The 21,092-nt window shown below is 35.4% G+C and overlaps 1 protein-coding gene across 17 annotated transcripts in view; it reads left to right on the top strand.

Moving 5' to 3' along the window:
• TANK (TRAF family member associated NFKB activator) overlaps nucleotides 1-20,113 on the top strand; it is a 98,538-nt gene extending 78,425 nt beyond the window's left edge. For 8 of the 17 annotated variants that reach the window (XM_069574359.1, XM_069574355.1, XM_069574358.1 and 5 more), the window contains exons 5-8: nucleotides 8,376-8,452; nucleotides 9,091-9,206; nucleotides 14,818-15,389; nucleotides 18,819-20,113. In XM_069574359.1, coding sequence (XP_069430460.1) covers nucleotides 8,376-8,452; nucleotides 9,091-9,206; nucleotides 14,818-15,389; nucleotides 18,819-18,995 — 942 coding nt within the window. In that variant the 3' untranslated portion in view covers nucleotides 18,996-20,113. Of the gene's footprint in view, nucleotides 1-8,375; nucleotides 8,453-9,090; nucleotides 9,207-14,817; nucleotides 15,390-16,623; nucleotides 16,789-18,818 lie in introns of all 17 variants that reach the window. The other 9 variants (XM_069574362.1, XM_069574361.1, XM_069574353.1 and 6 more) reach the window with 3 other exon arrangements.
• Nucleotides 20,114-21,092: the final 979 nt, after the last annotated feature.

The raw sequence follows: 21,092 nt of genomic DNA, 5'->3' as shown, positions 1-21,092 counted from the left end.
ATCAAACCCAGGCCTCCTTCTTAGGGAGTGCAGAGTCTTAGACACTGGACCACCAGGGAAGTCCCTCAATTTCTCATTTATATGAAAAAGATAATAGATCTTTATAGTTAGTTGTTTTTACTAAGCTTTTTCTTGGCAAAATAAAAAGTTGGTAGCACTTTATCAGACCTCTAGTTTTGTTTTGAATTTTACTATTCCAGGAAGGCCTAATCTCAGTTTCCTTAAGGTTTTATCTTTCTCTAAGGTTTTTTGATGCTAAGGAGAATGGCCTTATATTAATAAAGGAAAATGAAGATTAGCAGTGTAAATCAGATTTAAGAAAATGGTCATTACATTATATGTTAAAATGTGGTGCTCTACAATAGGGAACAGAATAGGTAAAAATATATTGGATTCAAAGAAAATTGAGAGTGGCTATCAAGAGATACAGTGAACCTGAAGATAGACTTTAAGAAATAAATACTCAAAAAAAAAAAAAAAAAGAAAGAAATACTCGATAGACGTAACATGAGAATGAATAATAAGAAAGGTGGATAATAAGGGAAGAACAGTGTACCCTCATTTCTTAATCTTAGAGAATACCCTCATTTTTAGTCTTGGAAGAATAAGGACCAGTGAAAACACCAGAACTTAAGAAAACCTAAATATTTATACTGGTAGCCAAAAAATATCAAGAAAGAAAAGCTGCTCACTACAGTGAAAAACTGTCAAGTGAGCATTAAGCAGAAGGTGAACTTTAGGAAAGGTCATTGGATTGGTGATGAAGACATCTCTAGAAAACCATGGTGAATCCTCAAAAGAATGGAGGGGTTAACAAAAGAAAATTGAGTTTGGAAGTTCAGCTTATGTTACAGTGAGGAATGAGTACTGAGCAAACCAGTCCTCTACAGATAACAGTAGTAACTGTGCAACATACAAACAAAACAATTATCTGAGGACTTTGGATATGAACTTTGCATATTTTGGAGAGGAGTCAAAATGTGGAGCATATAATTGGCTCAGAGTAAATTCACAAGTTTTCTTTGGTTTTGCCTTGAGGGTGGCCACAGTTCTAGTGGCTAAAATTCCAAATGAAAGCTTACCACCATCCTGGCTGCAAGAACCAGAAAGGAAATTGAGCCCAGAATAACAACTGTCACCAGAGAGGAAAGAAGCCCCACAGAGGAGAGAGCCAGAGAAAATGAACTCAAAGTTCTGTGTTTAAACTAAGCCTAAGTCTCTGGATCTCCCCAAACCCAAGGATGTGTGGGCACACTGAAAGCAATTTGCAGGTAAAGCATAAAGGAATGAGCTGAGGTCTGAGCTGCAGCTCTTCAGAGGAGTGACAGTATGGAGTCTGCGTCTAAACAATCTAATTACCTGGCAAAAACAAAAACATCAACACCCTTTGGCACCATAAAATAATGTCTCCCCAATGTAATATTCACAGTGTTTAGGGTATAGTCCAAAATTTTTCAACATATGGTGAGTCAAGAAAATATCACCCAGTTTCAAGGGAACATATATCAATCATGAGATAATGTACCAACTGAGATGATCAGACAGGGATTTTCAGTCAGCTACTATAACTATGTCCATTTGTCTATTAGGTATTTAGGAAGGCAGGTAGAGAAGTAAGGTTTTGAAAGAAGAATTAACAGTAAGGTACTCCAGTTATGTGTTGTCAGATGGTTAGCTTTTAATGACAAGGTTGAGAAACACACTGAAATTTTGGTTAAGAAACTTGCCAAATTGCTTCTGAGAATACATGAACTGGTTTGTAAAGCTTCAGTAAATCTATCCAGGTGATTTGGGGGTTTAAATTTCTTCTTGACATTCTTGAGCAGAAAAAAAAAGGCCATACCAAAAGTTTCTTCCCCCAGGTAATATTTAAACATCAAAACTTGGCTTATAACTATGCTTCACTGAGAACTATATTTGTTATATGACAGACAAGTTTTAGAATCTTAAAATTAGTTTCCACTGATGCAATGTGTAAGTGTTATCCATCTTCCTCACCATGCTAGATGAAGTGAAGTGAAAGTCGCTCAGTAATGTTCAACTGTTTGTGACCCCATGGACTATATATAGTCCATGGAATTCTCCAGGCCAGAATACTGGAGTGGGTAGCCTTTCCCTTCTTCAGGTTAGATAACCTTAATATTTTACTTCTCTAGCAATTAGGACCTATAAACCAAGAAGTTCGAAGCCTGGGGCAGTAAGACATGGATTTCAATTGTAAACCCACTCCAGGATTCTTGCCTGGAGAATACCATGGACAGAGAAGCCTGGTGGGCTACAGTCCATGGGGTCGCAAAGAGTTGGACAAAACTGAGCGACTTCACTTACTTTCTACTAGACAGTAGACAAATTATTTGACCTTTCCAAAGCCTTAGTAACTGTTGTTGTTTAGTCACTAAGTCATGTACGACTCTCTGCAACTCCATAGACTGTAGCCCGCCAGGCTCCTTTGTCCATGGGATTTCCCAGGCAAGAATACTAGAGTGGCTTGCCGTTTCTTTCTCCAGGGGATGTTCTGGACACAGGGATCGAACCTGCATCTTCTGCCACCAGGGAGGCCTCTAGCAAAGCCTCTAGCAAGTGTTAAAATTGAATTCAAGTATTAATACTTAATACATAAGATTGAGCTTCCTCTGTGGCTCAGTGGTAAAAAATCCATCTGCCATAAGAGATGCAGGTTCAATTCCTGGGAAGATCCCTCGCAGAAGGAAGTGGCCAACCTACTCCAGGATTCTTGCCTGGAAAATCCCATGGTCAGAGGAAACTGGTGGACCACAGTCCATTGGGTTGCAAAGTCAGACACGACTTAGTGACTAAATAACAATTCACAAGATTATGTGGATTAAGTTAAATAATATATGCAAGTTGCTTAAATAACAGCTGTTTTCATGAAGATATTCTCTGTTCACCATGGTAATGATAAAACATAAAATGAGTAGTTAATGAAAAGAATTTTCCCAGATTATTTTGTTTTAAATGTAGTGTTCAGCAAAGGGGTGAGGGAAGTATGGGAAACCTTACTTTTTAAAATTAATCATTTATTTTACGTTCCACATAAAAAGGCATTCCCACAATTAGATATAATTATTTGTCAAGAAAATTCAGCAAGACAACTTTTTCTGATGTTTTATTGTAACATTGAGTTGATAGTAGTTTGGGGGTATTAACATTAAACCAGAACCCTATGAAGCACTTGGGAATAATTGGGATATTTAATATTATTTTTATATTGTGTATTTTCTTGTCACTTCCTTCAGAACTCTGGGATGGATCCCATCTTGCCCTGGAATTGTTCCTGCACTGGCAGTGGATCTGCCTAGCGCATTGCATCATGCAGAACCAATAAGGCTCCTAGAATTTGTGCTCCTCTTGCTTTTCTAGATTTTCAGTAATGCTACTGAGAGTGAGAGAACCATAGATTTCACATGGCCATAAGTTCTTAGAAACACAATTTCTATGTATTTTTTAAAATTATATTTTGTCTTCAAACTTTTAATATGCTTTTATATTCTTATCAAATCTCTTGTAACTTTTTTGTTCCTAATTTCTACTTTAAGCTCTTCCCTTTCTCAGTCCATTTTTGTCTCAGTATATCTAAACTAATAAATGCAACCTCAGTTTCTCCTTTAACATTTCATTCTTAGTTTCAGAAATCTAAGTGATAACTGAATCCTTATTTTCAGTTTCTTTTTCCATTGCTCATTTTTCTTTTTCTGTAGTAAATTTTATTAAGCTAGTGCTTGTAACTATTCCACAGTTTATATTCCCTTTACTGATCCATCCCATCTCACCTTGACTTCTTGGTTGATATTGGTTCCAAGTAAAAACATAGGTCTCTTTTCTGTTTTAAAAGCATAATCTCAGAAGTAAAATCAAATATAGCCTACACTCAGTGGCCTGAGATACTGGAAAATAAATATTCCTTTTGCACTAAAGGATCTCAGCTAAATTTAGAGAGAATCTTTGATATGAATCCTAGAATAAAGTGATATTCCTTGCTATAGTTCAAATACATATCATTGAAGACTTACTACCTTTATTCAGTATTAGCCTCGTAAAGTTAAGATTCCTTCCGCATGAGAGAATATACCCTAAAAGTATTGAAGAATTTGAAATAACTCAGTTTAATTTTGCTGACTTTAGTTGTTCAAAATTTTTAAAAACTAATGATTTTTAAGAAAAACTAATAAAGTCAACTAATAATTCTGATTAAAGTTGTTTTCTGCAATTCTTCTTCTCCCTTAGCTTTTTGGAGGTATAAATTGACAAATGAAAATTATATATATTTACAATGTGTAATATGTTTTGATATATGTATACATTATGAGATGATCACCACAGTCAAGCTAATTAACATATCTATCACTTCATTAATTATTTTTATTTTTTATTGTGGTGAAAACATTTAAGATTTATACTCTTAGCAGATTTCAAGTATACAGTATAGTAATATTAACTGCAGTTGTCATACTCTGCTTTAGATCTCCAGAATTGATCCATCTTGCATGACTTAAACTTTGTACTCAACATCTCCCCCCTACTTTCCCCCAAACCCTGGCAGCCACTGTTCTACACTGCTTGTATGAGTTTGACTTTTTTAGATTTCACATATAAGCGAGATTGTGCTATATTTGTTTTTCTGTGCCTGTCTTATTCCACATAACATAATGTCCTCTAGATTTATCCATATTGTCTCAAATGACAGAATTTTCTTCCTTTTTAAAGCTGATGTCTTCAGCCTTAAAATATGTGTGTGTGTGTGTGTGTGTGTATACACACACAATCTTCTGTTGCATATATACCACGTTTTCTTTCACTACTCATCCATCATCAATTGACACAGAGATTGAATTCATATGTTTGCTATTGTGAATCATTTCTATATTTTTTACATTGATTTATAAAAAGAACAAAATACTTTTAGTGCCAGATATTAAAAAGGCAGGCATTGGGGGAGATATACATTTCTTTCTTTGAAATGTTGATGTGTGACAAATCTTGGATTCCAACACAAAAATATTTGCCGTTAGCATATGCATTAAGAATAAGAAGGTTTTGGACTAATGAAATATTAGCACTTTTTCATTTTTCTCCTTAAATATCTTTGCATGTTTAACTAGGTCTTGAACAGAACATTTTTTTATATATACTACTCATCTATGAGAAACCTAAATTGATTTACACTAAAACAAATTCTCCCAATTTACATAAGAGGAAATTTAAGGAATCATTTCACAACGTCTTCCAACTGTTTCAAATGGGTTTATCTTAATGATTTAGTTGAATGACTTATCCAGTGCCATACTGGAAGTGTAAATGAAAAGTACGACGTGTAAAACTCTTATTTCAGTATTCATTCCACAAGTTCGCCATTTCCAAACTAGTACTTGGAACAGTTTATAATGTTAAGTATTTTAAGTTTTAGTACCTCGAAATAAATTCATTTGTTGAATGATTTCATGTTAAAATCTCCTAAAATATAACGTTCAGAGTTTTCTTGCTTCCTTATCTAAAGTTGTAGTAACTTCAACTTCCTGCAGTACAGGACCCACCTGGATAATATTTGAAAATAGCAAAATATTAGTTATCTTTTCTAATGTTTACTTACTGTCTGAAATGCTCACAAACTGAGTAGTCTTCATTAGGTAAGATAATTTTACCATTTAAAAGAAATTCTGAGCTTCTGAGTTGCTATTAACTATACTAATCTTAAATCCTATGAGAAAATAGATAATCTTTTTCAGAAAATTGCATTTGATTGCTACAGTGGAAAATAACATTAACTTTCTCTACCCATCAAAATGTCAGAGAATTACTTTCCTTTGTTCGTTTTAACTGGCATATTAAGATCTCTTGAATTTTCTCTTGGGATGTGTGACATAAAAATTTCATTTGAAATATATCAATAGTAACAGAAATAATAGTAAGTAGAGCCATTCCTAACTCCAAAAAAGCTTGAAGTCCCTAATTTAGATGCTTCAGAGATTCCTCAGTAAGTCTGTCTTCCTTTACCCCCTGCCAGTACAACCCAGGAACCTTTTCCAGATAAATTCAGAAGTAAGTCGACATGAGTTATTTGGCAAGCCAAACAAAAATTCATCGTTCTTTTCCTACCCTTTTCTTCACCTCTTTCTCCCCACCCCCACCCCATTAGTCTTCAGGCAGTTTCAGAAGTAATCGTTCCTACTTTATGTCTGAATCAGTATACTTTGAAAACTGGAATAGTCTTCACTGTTTTCTTTAACTATCTTCATTTTCAGGCTAAAATCATAGGAGTTACTTCTCTTTGGTTATTTCTAGCTCCTAAGAGAGGTTTTTTCCCATGTTGAGTATTTCAGATACTAAATTTTAAAAGGAGATTATTAGTCAGTTTAGTCACCTTTTTTATTATTTAAATTGTCAGAGGTTTCTGTTCTCTTAATATTACCTCTTCTCTATTTTGTTACTATAGATTTAATATAACCTTTTAAGTTTTTATTCTTGTAGTGTCCTGACATGATTGGTTAGCTTTAAAATGTTGCCTTTTTGCCTCTTCCACACTAAAATCTACTGAGTGTTCTAATTGCACATAACACTAAAGAAAAACCTTGTCTACCACTTTTAAAAACAAACTGTGAATGTGAAAATGTCTTTTATATGACTGCTTTGTAAAGCTCAGTGTGTGCATGCATGCATGCTTAGTCACTTCAGTTATGTCCGACTCTGGACAGTATCCCACTAGGCTCCTTCGTCCCTGGGATTCTCCAGGCAAGAATACTGGAGGGGTTGCAGCGCCCTTCTTCAGGGGATTTCCTGACCCAGGGATCAAATCCATTCTCCTGCATCTCTAGCTTTGCAGGTGGCTTCGTTACCCACTGAGCCACCTGGGAAGCCATAAAGCTCAGCAAAGCAGTTTTAATCCAGAAGAAGAAATGGCCTAAATATTGCAGACAAAAAATATGCATCAACAGATGATCTTTGTTTTATCTCAGTATGAAAACATAATATATAAAATCGCATATGTTTGTGTTGCCAAGATCATATTTTACTACTTACTATAAACTAATAACACTATTTTAGAGATGTTAAGCAAACACTAGTATTTAGGAAAAGCTGGAAAAGTAGAACAATAAACTGAAGAAATTGGAGAAGATATGAATTTTAAGAAAAACAAACTAGAATCAGATTTTTCCCTAAAGAACAAACAATACTCTTAAGAAATTGAAAGAACCTATTGGAAAGTAAGGTTATAAGGGAGATGTACTCAGGTGGTAAGCAATGAAGTAAAATTATCCATGTTAGTAATAGCTACAATACCCTTAATTCAATAAAATCTGAAAAGGCACTTAATACAAAATACTGGTTTGAATTTGAACTTAAATAAGATCCCATGCAGTTTGGCCAAATTATAAATAACTGAATAATATTAAGATTTTTTCAAATACTTGAATTGATCAATTTGTAGTTTTAAAAGGTACACAAAGTTCTCTAGGTGTGATTGAAGATTTTTAAAAATCTAAATTATGCAGTAGATTACTGCATGTTCTTTACTGCTGACTTCTGTGTCAGGATAAGTGTAATACCAGTGGAAGCCACAGGGTGGTGGCAAGAACTTGTGTTAAAGGAGCTTAAATTCATAATTGCACTGTCTTTAAAAATGCTTGTTAAATGCTAAAGAGCTGTAACTTGGTTTTCTTTATTCCTCTTATACAGCTGCATTTCTCATCAAAGAATCTATAGCAAAATACAAAGACATTGGTTTAGATGTATAGGCCAATAATGGAAAAGAAGTAAACTCACATGGATTTTTTCCCTAAAGTTTCTAGTCATGTCAGATGCTTGGTGATCAGAGTAGCAATTTCATCAAGGTACGAATTTGAGGAAATTCCTTGAATTATCAATACTGGAAATAGTTTTGAAGTTACCAGAAATACTTCATGACTTCATCTTATTTTTCTGCTTTCATTTTCCATTTTCCACTGAATGCTCTAATTTTTAAAAAATCTGTTGTAATATATACATATATATGGGGCTTCCCTGCCTGATGCCTTACCTTTGAAGTAAACAAAGAATCTGCCAGCAATGCAAGAGACCAGGGTTTAATCAGTGGGTCAGGAAGATCCCCTGGAGAAGGGAATGACTGCTCACTCCAGTATTCTTGCCTGGAGAATCCCATGGACAGAGGAACCTGGCAGGCCGCAATCATGGGGTCACAAAGAGTTGGACACGACTGAGGGACTAACACTTTCACTGTAATATATATAAACATATATATATGTAAAACTAACTAAACTTACTTTTCAGTGAGGAAGATAAATTTTCCATTGTTTTCTGTTAATCCATTCTCATTTGAGTTTGGAAGCAATTTAAAGTGGTAATCATTTTATATCTTTAAGGTAAGAAGACAAGAGGTTTCCTCTCCAAGAAAAGAAACTTCACCAAGGAGTCTTAGCACTCCTTTATTCCATGAAAGGTAGTTCTGTATCCTTCTTTGCCTACTCTACAAATTATAAATATTGAAATACATTTTTATTTACATATTTAAGTTTTTAGCAATTGTAAGAAACAGCAGCCTTTTGAAACTGGAAGAGATGAACTCAAGGCTTCTCCATGTTAAAATGACGTAAATAAGTCATATAGTTAATATCAGAGATGGTTCTAAAAACTGAATTCTCTGAAGTTCTCCTATTTCAGTAGAATAAGTATTATGGCCACATCATTTTATATGGATAGATCTTTAATCTTTTCAATGTGAAAAATAAAAAATTAAGTTTTTTCTGTTTAAAATATCCACAGAGGACAAAAAGTCAATACATTGCAGTTTCTAATGTAAAAATGAGACAGCCAGCATAAGTGGAATATATGAATAAGGAGACATGCTAGTTTGTGCCATATGTATGTATTAGAACTTTATCACTTACTTTGTGCCTGGCTCACCAAATATTAAAGTTGTTTTAGGAAATATTATCTAGGAATTTAAAATGATATTTTTAAACTTGAACCTTTCAGTAATTATTTTGTGGTACATTCAAAGGTGCTTGTAAATTCAATCATGATTTCTAAAATTTGAAGATATAGTCTTTACATTTTAAAATGTTGATTTATTTTTAGAAGCTATATAGAGAAGACTTTCTGGGATCTGAAAGAAGAATTTCATAGAATATGCTTGCTAGCTAAAGCACAAAAAGACCACTTAAGCAAACTTAATGTACCAACCACTGCAACTGGTAAGGTTTAATTTAATATACAGTAATGTTAATTTTATTGGTTGAAATTGATTTCTTTTTGATTGTGAAAATATTTCTATAATTATTGGCCTCTTCCCTGTCTATTTTGTGTGGCGCTGTACAGATTGAATTGATTGACATAATTACTAATCCTCTTAATAAGAAGTCCTACCTTGGAAAAATAAATACAGGATATATCTCTCAAAATCTTCATTTGCTATTGGGTATCTTATTAAAATTAATTGATATATATATTACTAAATAACCTAGAAGCTACACTATCATATATGAGCTAAATAAAATTATAACATTAGATTTGTGTTTTAACTTCTGCCTGGAAGTTAGTTGGACACCATAGATACATTCTTCTAATTTGAATGAAGAAATGAACATTTCACCTTTTATTAGTCCAGTTCTGTTGAAGGCACAAAGTGCAAGTTTAGTATAAAATACAACTCAAAAGGAATATCTGTTTTACAGATATAGTTTGGTATGGTTTTTAAAAGCTCTACCCTTCCCTAAAACCCCAGACAGACTTCCTGGTATTTGCTTCAGTAGTTAAGTATGAATAGCAAATTACCAAGGATTGAATTTGGCTACCAGGCACCTCTGTAAACAAAAGGAAGGTGAACTGATCATTTATAATGATAAATTCTCCTTTACCCTTGTGATTTGAGATATTCTGCATGCAGTTCCGAAGAGATGTGATGTACAGGTTTCAATCTGAAAGATGTTGCCGCAGTGCTAACACCCCTTTAATTCAAGACCACTTCCCATTTCTTAAAACTCATAGCTCGGCTATTTAAGAAATCGTTTTATCGTGTAAATTTACTTTTTGCTTACTCCTACCATTCTGAAGTAAAAGAATTATCTTTATTTAAAATCTACTAGCTGTAGAGATGTAGTACCTAAGAAATCATAAACATGCCTCTTTGAACATCAGCATCTCATCAAAACATTTTAATGGTGACATATTCATTGTTACACAGAGAACCTACCCATTATCAGTGGCATAATACTTTGACCATTTTTGAGTTACACAGGTCTAAATCTGAGTATGTATCTGTCAACTGGAATACTTAACAACTGGAGTGTTTAACTTCAATTTCTTTCCCACTAAAACTGCCTCATAACAATATTCTTACATTTTATATTAACTGTGTCACAAATAATAAATACAGCATTATTCTTGAAATATATTAGGTCTTTTGTGCTACAAACTCCAATGAAGTTTTCTGACTCCAAATAAACCACCATATCAAATATGCTTCTGAAAGGAGTAGATCAAAGGGGGAAAAAAGAAAAAGAAATGTTTGGAGATGGGTTGAGGAAGATGCCTGCCTGTTCAGGTTTATTCTAAGGGTGAACACTACGTTGAATACAAATAGAAAGTAACTGTTTTAATGTGATTTGCATAAGATAGCTGGAAAGAGTATATTTAACATGATTGTCCCCTGTCTTATTTTTTGTTAAAATTTGATTTTTACTTTTAAGAAACAGATATTATTCATAAATTGCTGAATTAGTAGAATTATAAATTTTCTTTTAATTTTTTTCTTCTCATCCACATATGACAGTAACCTTGAGAAAGGATAAAGATGAAATGTATGCTTAAGCAATTATGGCTTCAGGAAGAAGTACTATTTGGTCCATGAAGTAGGGTCATATTTCAGTGGGGATCAGGAGATGAGGATATAGAACTATAAGTTAAAACAACCGTGAGATCTTTTTCTTTTGTCTTATACCAGATAATTAAACTGAGAAGTAGTCCAAATGGACAGCCTGTTCTTAAAATTTAGAAATCTAAAATTTAGAGATAAGTGTCCTTGAAGTAAACAAAGTAGAAAGACAATTAGCTCACCTGATCATGTTTCTTAGTATAGTGTCAGAATGACAAGTGCTTTCATGCAGCTTGAGTTTTAAATTTTCTAAGCTTAGATTTCTAGTAGCCTTAGAAATCTTAGGTTTAAACAAAAAAATTTTTTTTGTAAATAGTAACTCTTATTGCTTGAACAAATTAATTCAGAAGATTAATGTGCTGAGAGGTATGCCAACTAGCTATACTGAAAGAAAATATATGCTTTTTTACACTTGTTTGGGTTTTCTATGTTTTGTTCACAAAGGGGATAGACCTACTTCTGGAAAAGAAATTTCGAGCACATTTCTATCATTTTGGAGATTCTTTTCTATAATGTAGAAAGTAGCACGTTCAATGTGTCATAATGATTCAGAACACAGGCTCTAGAGTTAGGCTGCTTGAGTTCCAGTTCCAGATCTACCACTCATTCATTAGCTGTGTAGCCCTGGAATTAACCCCTGAATTAACACACATACAATGGTTGTAAGTGTGTGGCACGTAGAAGTTCTGTTAGTATTAATAGTTGTCATTAGCAGCAGCAGCAGATTCTCTTGCATTCACCCTGTTCTCCTACTGAAGAACATTTAGATAAGTGTTTCCTCCTTCTGAGGTGTTAACAAAATTTAGTTGCCTCAAGAGGTGGTTTTCCTGATTTATTATTTGCGATTAGTAAGTGTAATCTACAAAGAAAGTACTATTTCCTAGAATTTCCTACCATTTTTTAAGTCTACTACGAGGAAAAATGACTACTTGAGAGTTAATGGACTTTAAGAACCTCAGAGGACAGAGAAATCCTGCCAACCAGTTGTGCTTGATCTTAATTACTGTACCACTTCCCTTGTGGCTCAGCTGGTAAAGAATCTGCCTGAAATGTGGGAGACGTGGGTTCGATCCCTGAGTTGGGAAGATCCCCTGGAGAAGGGAAAGGCTACCCACTCCAGTATTCTGGCCTGGAGAATCCCATGGACTGTGAGGTCCATGGAGTCGCAGAGAGTGGGACACCACTGAGAGACTTGCACTTTGACTTTCACTCCTAGTTACAGACGGATCATCTAGCAAATGTAGATTATTATACTAAGCTCCATGCAAAAGAGAATACAGATTCATTTAGAATTCGTTTGTTGAAGGCAGACTATATGCAAGTTCTGAGCAGGGTACTGGAGAAAGTGGGAAACAAAACAGTTTAGGAACTCAAGATATCTACCTTAATGGGAGAAAGAGGTAATTTGCAAATAAAATGCAGAGTGTTTAGTCCTCAGGGCACCCACGAGTCATGACTAAACCAGTCTTGGGAAGCCAGAGCCAGCCATCCAGAGAAGTGAATGCCTAAGCCAAGAAATGAAGAGCATATAAGAGTGAGGCAAAGAGTAACAGAAAGCGGCAGTTCAGATAGTCTGCACAGCATGTGTGAAGGCCCAGAGACAAGAGAGTATGGCCTTTTGGACAGCTGTACCAAAGTTCATTAAAGCTGGAGTAAGGAGTGAGTAGAGCAGATGTGGTGAAAGATGACAGCAGGGAGAGGTGATCAAGCATCAGTCATGCACAGTTTTATACGAATTTTAGGGCTGAAGGTCTTGGAGAGCCATGAAAAGGTTTTATTAAGAAAATAACCTGACCAAACACATATTTTAGAAAAACTAAGGCAGGGTAGGGGAAAGCAGTGTAGATAGTGGAGTGAATATGAGAAAAATTTAGATGCAAGGAAGCAGTTCAAGGGCTGCTGTAGTTAATCCAGTAAGAGAAGATAGTACATACTAAAGAGAGGCAGAGGTATGTAACAGGATGAACTAAAGAAGCTGTTGGCATCATGGCATTTGGACTACAATCATGTCCAAACAGTAAACATCTTCTGTTGGAATGTATCTTGGCAAAGAAGAGAAAGGTGTTATGAGACTGTAAACATCAAAAGGAAAGGAAAAGAATGACATTTAAGTGCTTACTGATCTGGGCAAACGCTGTATCGCACAGTGCTCTCTATACCCTGTCTGCTTAAATTGGCATCATTGGTTAAGGTACAGCTTCACTGATGGCTACCTTTTTAGCGTGCTGATTAAAAAAAAAATCACCAGGCTTCCCTGGTGGCTCAGATGATAAAGCATCTGTCTGCAATGCAGGAGACCTGAGTCCATTCCCTGGGTCAGGAAGATCCAGTGACGAAGGAAATGGCAACCCACTCTAGTACTCTTGCCTGGAAAATTCCATGGATGGAGGAGCCTGGTGGGCTACAGTCCGTGGGGTTACAGAGTTGGACACAACTGAGCGACTTCACTTTCACTTAAAAATTTTTTTTTTTTTTACCATTTGTCCGCTTAATGAAAATATACATATTAGCAGCCTCCAATTTCACTGTCTTCTAGAAGTAACATTGTGGGGCATAATTTAGCTTCTTCTAATCTCCCAATATCATCAACATGGAGAGTGCTTTGATCATTTTTTTTCTTGCATTGAAAACCATAGCCCTCGTTGGCCCCACACTGAGCTGTAGTGTTCTCTGAGTTCTGCTTTTTTGTTTTTCTTGACTCATGCCTTCAGCTCTTACTGATAACTGCATCTGCTTTCAACAGCTCAGGTCCATGCCTTGTAGTTTGCTGCTTCTAACCAGCCATGAACTAGGCAGGCATCATCAAGCTTGTTAGAATGAATCTAAAATGAGAATAAGAGCAAAATTCATCTGTGGGCCTTGTGGCTCTAAACCTGACCCCTCAAAAGCACTATTTTCTTATTTTCTAGCTTTTGCCTATGTCCTTGAGAGCTGTATTTGTTGGAAAAGTATCTTCTAGATAAAGGAGCTTTGGAGTTTCTAATATATACCTGATAACTTGTACTCTTGCCTGGAAAATCCCATGGACAGTGGAACCTGGTGGGCTGCAGTCCATGGGGTTGCTAAGAATCGGACCCGACTGAGCGACTTCACTTTCACTTCTCACTTTCTTGCATTGGAGAAGGAAATGGCAACCCACTCCAGTGTTCTTGCCTGGAGAATCCCAGGGACGGGGGAGCCTGGTGGGCTACCGTCTGTGGGGTCGCACAGAGTCGGACACGACTGAAGTGACCTAGCAGCAGCAGTAGCAGTAGCAACTACCTTATCTAGAGAGGCCTTTTCTAAATGAGAAAATCCTATATTCACGTAGAGTTTTCTGAACATGCATCCTAAAATTTCATCCTTCTTTTGCTTCCAATCTTTTCTCCCCCTAACACCCACCACCACCACTCCCTCACATAGAGTAGACAGTAGCTAAGCTGATTGGTGGTATATTAATATTTGTCACAAGACATGTTATAGGGGAGTAAATGACCTAATTCATACAGATTCTTAACCTGTACAGTATATTAATATATATATGACTGGTAAGGAGTTTCCCTTTTAATAACTTACTCATCTAAGCAAGCTCACAGTTGCAGCTTCCATTACTGACAAAATGTTGAAATGTGTATACTATAAGCAAATGTTTTTAAGTGTAGAGCAGAATAACTGAACAAGACTCAAGGCTTACAACAGCACAAGACCTAGGGAAAGACAAAGTAGTTAAACTTGCACTAGTAAGTTATATCCCAGTTCACCCACTGGAGACTGCTAATATTTCTGTGTAAGATGGTTGCAAATGTTAAAAAAAAAAATGCCAGTTGTCTTCAGTTACTATAAAAACCAATAGAAAAAATAATACTCATCTATCCAAAGCTAATTGAACATTCAGATTTTTAAGAATGATTGAAATGCGACTGTTTTCCTTTTGTGTTTTTTTTTCCCTGCAGAGACACAGTGCTCTATGCCTATACAGTGTACGGATAAAACAGATAAACAAGAAGTGCTGTTTAAGCCTCAGGCAAAAGATGATATAAATAGAGGTGCACCGTGCGTCACATCTGTCACACCAAGAGGACTGGGCCAAGATGAGGAAGACACATCTTTTGAATCACTTTCTAAATTGAATGTCAAGTTTCCACCTACGGACAATGACTCTACTTTCTTACATAGCACTCCAGAAAGACCTGATGTCCTTGGTTCTGTCACATCTGAGACTGTGTGCCAGGATCAATTTAATATGGAGCCCAGAAACAATCCAGGAAACTTTGTCAAAACAGGAGAAACTTTATTTGAAATTCAGGGAATTGACCCCATAGCTTCAGCTATACAAAACCTTAAAACAACTGACAAAACAAAACCCTCAAATACTTGTATTAGGACATCTCTGGATAGAGCTCCGTGTTTGCCACCTGGAGACCATAATGCATTATTTGTAAATACATTCCCACTTCAGGACCCATCTGATGCACCTTTTCCTTCACTGGATTCCCCAGGAAAAGCTATCCGAGGACCACAGCAGGTAACTGTTTTGCATTAACAAATATATTATGTGTGAACACACATTTTGCCATGCATGCACAGATACGCATCTCTTTCAGGTTATCAGACATCTTTTTAAACTACTGACTAGCCAAAGTTAAGCTTTCAACTAACAAAATCCAGGTCTTGTAATAAATGACATGAAATTTAAAAGATGATTATGGCAAAGGTCTGTTATAAAGTACCTTAAAATTTATGGCACATTTAGAAATACATGTAAAACCTTATCTATATCTAGTGTGTTTCATTATCTTACCTAGTCCCTGACTCAGATTTTTATTCGGTATCATTGTTATAAGATTCTTTATTAAATGTCATTCTGTGAAGCAGATGCCATTTTTTATCAAAAAGTTGTATATATCATACTTACCTTTATAAGAATGCATCATTTTTTAATAAGTAAATAATCACATTGTATGTTTCTATTTCTGAAAATAAGTGAACTGTCTTTCAAATAATACTTTTGTGCAGTCTCATTTATACAGTACTTAGAATCTGGAGGGTTTGGTTTTGGTTTCTAATCTGGCCCTGAAAATGCAGCCTAATATATTTTTTAAATAGTCTCTACATATGTATAATTTTTATCAAATTCTTTAATGTTTCTAAAGCTTGCAGACTATTTACAGCCCATCCTTAATGCCACCCCAGTCCCCTCCTACCCTCCCTTTTATTCAGGTGCTATTACAAAATGCTTCTTTAAGTTTAAAAAAAATGGGGGGGGGTTGTTTAATGCCTGAAGACAACTGAAAAATATACAGTTGTTAAAATAAACAGAAGCTTGTTTAAAAAAATCCAGATTGCTACAAGTGTCTAAAACAAATTGAGGACATTTGTTTGATTTCCCTTTGCCTTGAGATATGTACTGAAAACCAAAACACACCAACGACTTGATTAATACTCTTTGGTTTCGTCAGTATTTTTGTAGGTTATAGACTTTTAAATCCACATACAAAGAAGGCAATAGTCAAGCTGTGGTATAGTTTAGCAGTGGAGAAAAGGAGGCAGCTCTGACAATAAGCTTTAATTATTGACTCACTTATGTTCTACATTGTACCTTATTTTACATCATAGTCACAGTTATAGTTACTACTTAATGAAACAAATTAAACAGTTTCATTTATTGCAAGTAGAATTCCTGTGGAGCTGTGAAGTGCATCCGTTCTAATGCTTGTTACTTTTTTCTCCATCATATCTCTTGCTTGTTCTTTTACTAGTCTGTGCAGTCATGTTTCAGTAGATGGCACCCTGCATTGTGCATTTGCTTTCTATGCTACAGCAAGGGAAACAGCTGGTATGTGATTACAACTTGATGGAAAAGTATTCAGCTTAAAAAATGCAGGAGAATTGGTGTTGAGCTGTCACAAGACATGGGGCATAAGGTTAGATAATTGATATTTTGGCAGAAGAGGCAGAGAAATTCATCTGTTTTGAATGCTGTGTTACAGTTTAGGACTCAAAGGATATTTCTTAAAATGGGTTTTTTAAAACATTTTGTTGTTTTATTTGCTTTAGTAAAGCTTCTATGAGGAATACAGAATTCTTGAGTTGTTGATAACAAAAGGAAGTGAAATTTTGGTTTTCATAATTCAGATTTTTACTTTTATATCATTACTACTTAACACCTTTTTTATACATTCAGCTATCATAATAAAGTCTGAAACATATCTGTTTATTTTGCTCTATGTGATTTTCTTTTCTTCCTACTTTTGCTGAGTCAGTCATTGGGGGTCCCAACCAAATTCTGTGAAAAGATCAAATCTGAACTAATAGCTCCTAACAGAGAAGGATAAGTATGAACTTTGAAAATAAATTGGTAGTAGAAGATTGGTTTATCAAATGTTTGCTCCTGAGCCTGTTACTATTTTACAGATTTTAATTAAAAGTATCTTTAACTTATTAATCTTTCATTTATATCCATATCAATTTCCCATTAGAATGGTACTATTAATTGTAGTTTTTGGTTAAACTGCCAACACTAAAATTTAAGTCTAGTTAACTCTTATAGTCTCACAGTTAGTACTGCTTTTCTTTTATCATGGGAGAAAGGAAATGATTTCACCCCAAATTTCAAATATGTATTTTAAATATTACTGTTTTTTGTTATAAAATTGCCACTTCTCACAAAAGGATTTGAGTCAATGTTATAAGCCCTCTGTACTGATACTTGAATGTATCTGGGTGCTTAGACAGACTTTGTATATTTACACCAACTGTACACAGCTGTCCAGTAAAATGTTTATAAGAAGACAGTGATGACGTAAAACCCAAATGCTTCAGTTAGTAATATACTGTTTACGTAATGATTGGTTAACCAGGATGAAAGAGATTGGTTAAGGGAATGAAAACTAACACTGTGTCAAGAGTTGGATTAGGTTGTTATTTTAAAAGCAAATTAGTAATAGGAGCACAAAGGGGTCTCTTTAAGTTGGCTTTTTGAGGTGATTTTCCTCAAAGTGCCAGAGTTTAGATGTTTTAAGATAAGAAAGCAAATTTTAGAAATAATTTGGCTTATAGCATTTCAGGAAAATAAGATATTCTAGTCAACAAACATTTACAGAACACCTACTCTTGAACTAGATGCTTTCTCTTGCCCTTCTAAGTATTTTTTGTAATAGTAAATGCAGTTAAGGGTATGTATGTGCTGCTTATTATACTGGAGGTAGTGCTGTTGAATTATGCTTTTCCATAATTTAATTGGGCAACTGTTGACAGGCTTCACTTTATTTAGCCACAAAAAAGGGTAAGAAGGCCAAAGTATGCACTGTATAACAGAAGCAAAATAAGAAGTCAGCAGAATGCACCCAATGTTGGATTTTGTTGAATGATTAAATATTTGAGGTTTCAAAAGAGAATTGATCAATAGAATTCATTTCATACTTAAAAAATTATTTTCAAAAATTAAAGTACTTATTTCTATGATTTATTCATTGTGGATTTGCTGGTAAATAGTAGTAAAATTCAAATTACTCTTGATCAAAATGCATGTTCACACACATCAGGTCTAGTGTGTTGTGTATTAATAAAGGTCCTATATCTGAAAGTTCCCAATTAAAATTAAAAAGATAGATTTTAATTTTTTTAAAGTCTCAGTATTGACTGTTGCTTCAGAACTGTTATCACTGTGATAATGGGTATTAAAACATGCTTGTGTTAAAACTGGAAGCTTTTTAGTTTGTGAAGATAAAGTGTGTGAATGTGTATTTTAAGTGATTCTTTAAGTTAAGCTATACCCTTTATGAAAAAGAATTGAGTCATGTCCTCATGCTAATTCTATGAAAGGTAATTTGCTTTCATATTAGGGAATTTCATATATATGTATATATCCCATTCAAAAAATTTGAATTAGAAATTCAGGGCAAGTTGATTTTAAATACAAATAACAGAAGATGTTTTTATTTGTTTCCTGCAGCCCATTTGGAAGCCCTTTCCTAATCAAGACAGTGACTTATTGGTACTAAGTGGCACAGGCTCCGAACTGCGTATACCTCGCGTATGTGAATTCTGTCAAGCAGTTTTCCCACCATCCATTACATCCAGGGGGGATTTCCTCCGGCATCTTAATTCACACTTTAATGGGGAGACTTAAGATGCATTTGAAAACAGACATGTCAAGTTCTACGTGATGATTTTGGGTTTGTAATATTATATATTAATACTTGATTGCAAACTTAGCTCAAGATCATTTACTGAAAAATCCAGTCACTGCTATTTGAATTTCTAAACTTAATATTGTAACTGTCTTGTATTGCCTTTTAAAAGATTGTTTTGTACAAAGCTATAATTCATTGTATTCATGTTTACAGTGTTTATTATATATGGGATTATGCAATTGTGTAACAATAATTTATGTTTTTTCAAATGTCTAAGCTTATTGCTTGGGTTTCTAGTTAGAACTATTGAATGTGGTGAAGTCAGATGTTTATAGGGTTTTTAAAATTTGTTTTCATTTTAAAATTTAGATTATTTATGCATTGGGTGTTCTTTTTGAATAAACCTATAATAGAGAATAGCAGACAAGATAAATATCTGAGTAAATACCAAACTTAAGACATTTGTTGCTCAGTGATAAAAATCACTGTTGGGATTATTTAAAACCTTTAGTGTTTTTTTTTTTTCTTTAATAAAAGACATAGGTTTAATTTTTTCTGTATGTATAGCTACATGATGAAGTTAGTTAAATATTAAGAGTTACTTATGTTGTGATAGTTAATGTGTTCTTTGTTCCTGAGTAAAAAAATAAATCACATTTGGGGGAAATTCATAAAATTCATGTTTCTTTCCAGTAATCTGAAAGAAGGGTAATACCAGATCTGGTGACATTTTATTACAACTAATAGATCACTTTGAAATTTAAAATTATTTTTCAGGGTAAACTTTCTAAAGGAACACATTTGTCTTTAATGGGAGCAAATCTAAAACCTTGTAAGGATTATTCATATTTACTAATTTACATTAGAAATATCCACATTCTTGTTGAGAAATTGTTAATTCATTGTTAGCAGCCTGATTGATGGCCAGTGAAGGATATTTAAGAGAGAGGATACCAAATTCAGAAGACTGCAGAATTCTGTTTAAAATGAGACTTCCCTATGATTCTTGTCATTTAGGTTTCTCTTCCCTCCCCCACCCCACTCTCAATTTTTTTAAATGTTTGAGGCATGGCTTCTCTTTTATGAAGTAAACACTGATTTGCAACTCTCAAAACAGAAATTTAGGCCTTCTTGGGAGCAAGTGTTTTAGAAAGCTGGAGAGAGGGTTTCTGATAAGGGGTTGGGGCAGTTTGTTCATATTTCACCTGTGCCACGGTGAAGGGCCTTAGCTTGTGGAAGAATGAGAGTGGTGCCTCGACTTCTTAGGGTGCCAAGCACATCACATTGACATCTTCCTCACCAAGGTGACAGTGATTATTAGGCATTCACTGTGAAGGGTTCTGAGGCATGTACATCTTTCTTTCATTGCCACTGGAGCTGAATGGAAATGCCTAGACAATTATCCAAGTCTCTTCCCTTCCCCCCTACCTCCCGCCCACCCAACCTCCCCTCTCACTCCTCCCACACACACGCAAAATTAAAAAAAAAAAACTTCCCAACGTATTCCAGCCAGAATATACTACTGCATCTATCTAGTGAAAGGGGATTCTTTTTCCTTCTCTTTTCCTAGGTGAGCAAGTGTTCCTCTCTCACAGTTGACATCTACTAGCCTATTGACAATGGAAGGAGATTATGGCCCAGAAAGGGACTCAGTGTATCACTGACTCCTTCGGTCCACCCTTTTCCCACCTTCATCACTGCTAGAAAGCGGGGAGCTCTTGTTTTCTGCTAGGTTCCAGTGCTACCCCAAGCTCCAACTTGTAAGGGCCAGAGGCCCTCCCGGGCCAAGGGACAGGCCGCCTGGAAACCCAGGCTCCAAGCCCGCACTGCAGAGGTGGCGCTGTCTGCAGCCTGATAAGTGGAGCGGGCACCCACCGGGTTTCCTCTCTTAATCCTGAGTCGTGTAGGGGCTGCCTCTTGGCATCTGCTACGCGTGGCCGGGTAAGAACAGCTCCCAGGTAAAAAAGCTTCACACGCGAAACGCTGAGTCTGAAAAAACCACCCCCGCCGAGGCGAGGCAGTTGTGAGCGGGATGCCTGAGAAGTGGGAGGTGAATGTCCTCGGGAGGGCCCCCGTCCCCCACCTCACCAGCC

Source organism: Ovis canadensis, chromosome 2 (assembly GCF_042477335.2).
Source record: "Ovis canadensis isolate MfBH-ARS-UI-01 breed Bighorn chromosome 2, ARS-UI_OviCan_v2, whole genome shotgun sequence".
Taxonomy (NCBI): Eukaryota; Metazoa; Chordata; class Mammalia; order Artiodactyla; family Bovidae; genus Ovis; species Ovis canadensis.
The sequence above is the reverse complement of the archived record's forward strand: the minus strand, read 5'-3'. Positions and strand labels throughout refer to the sequence as shown.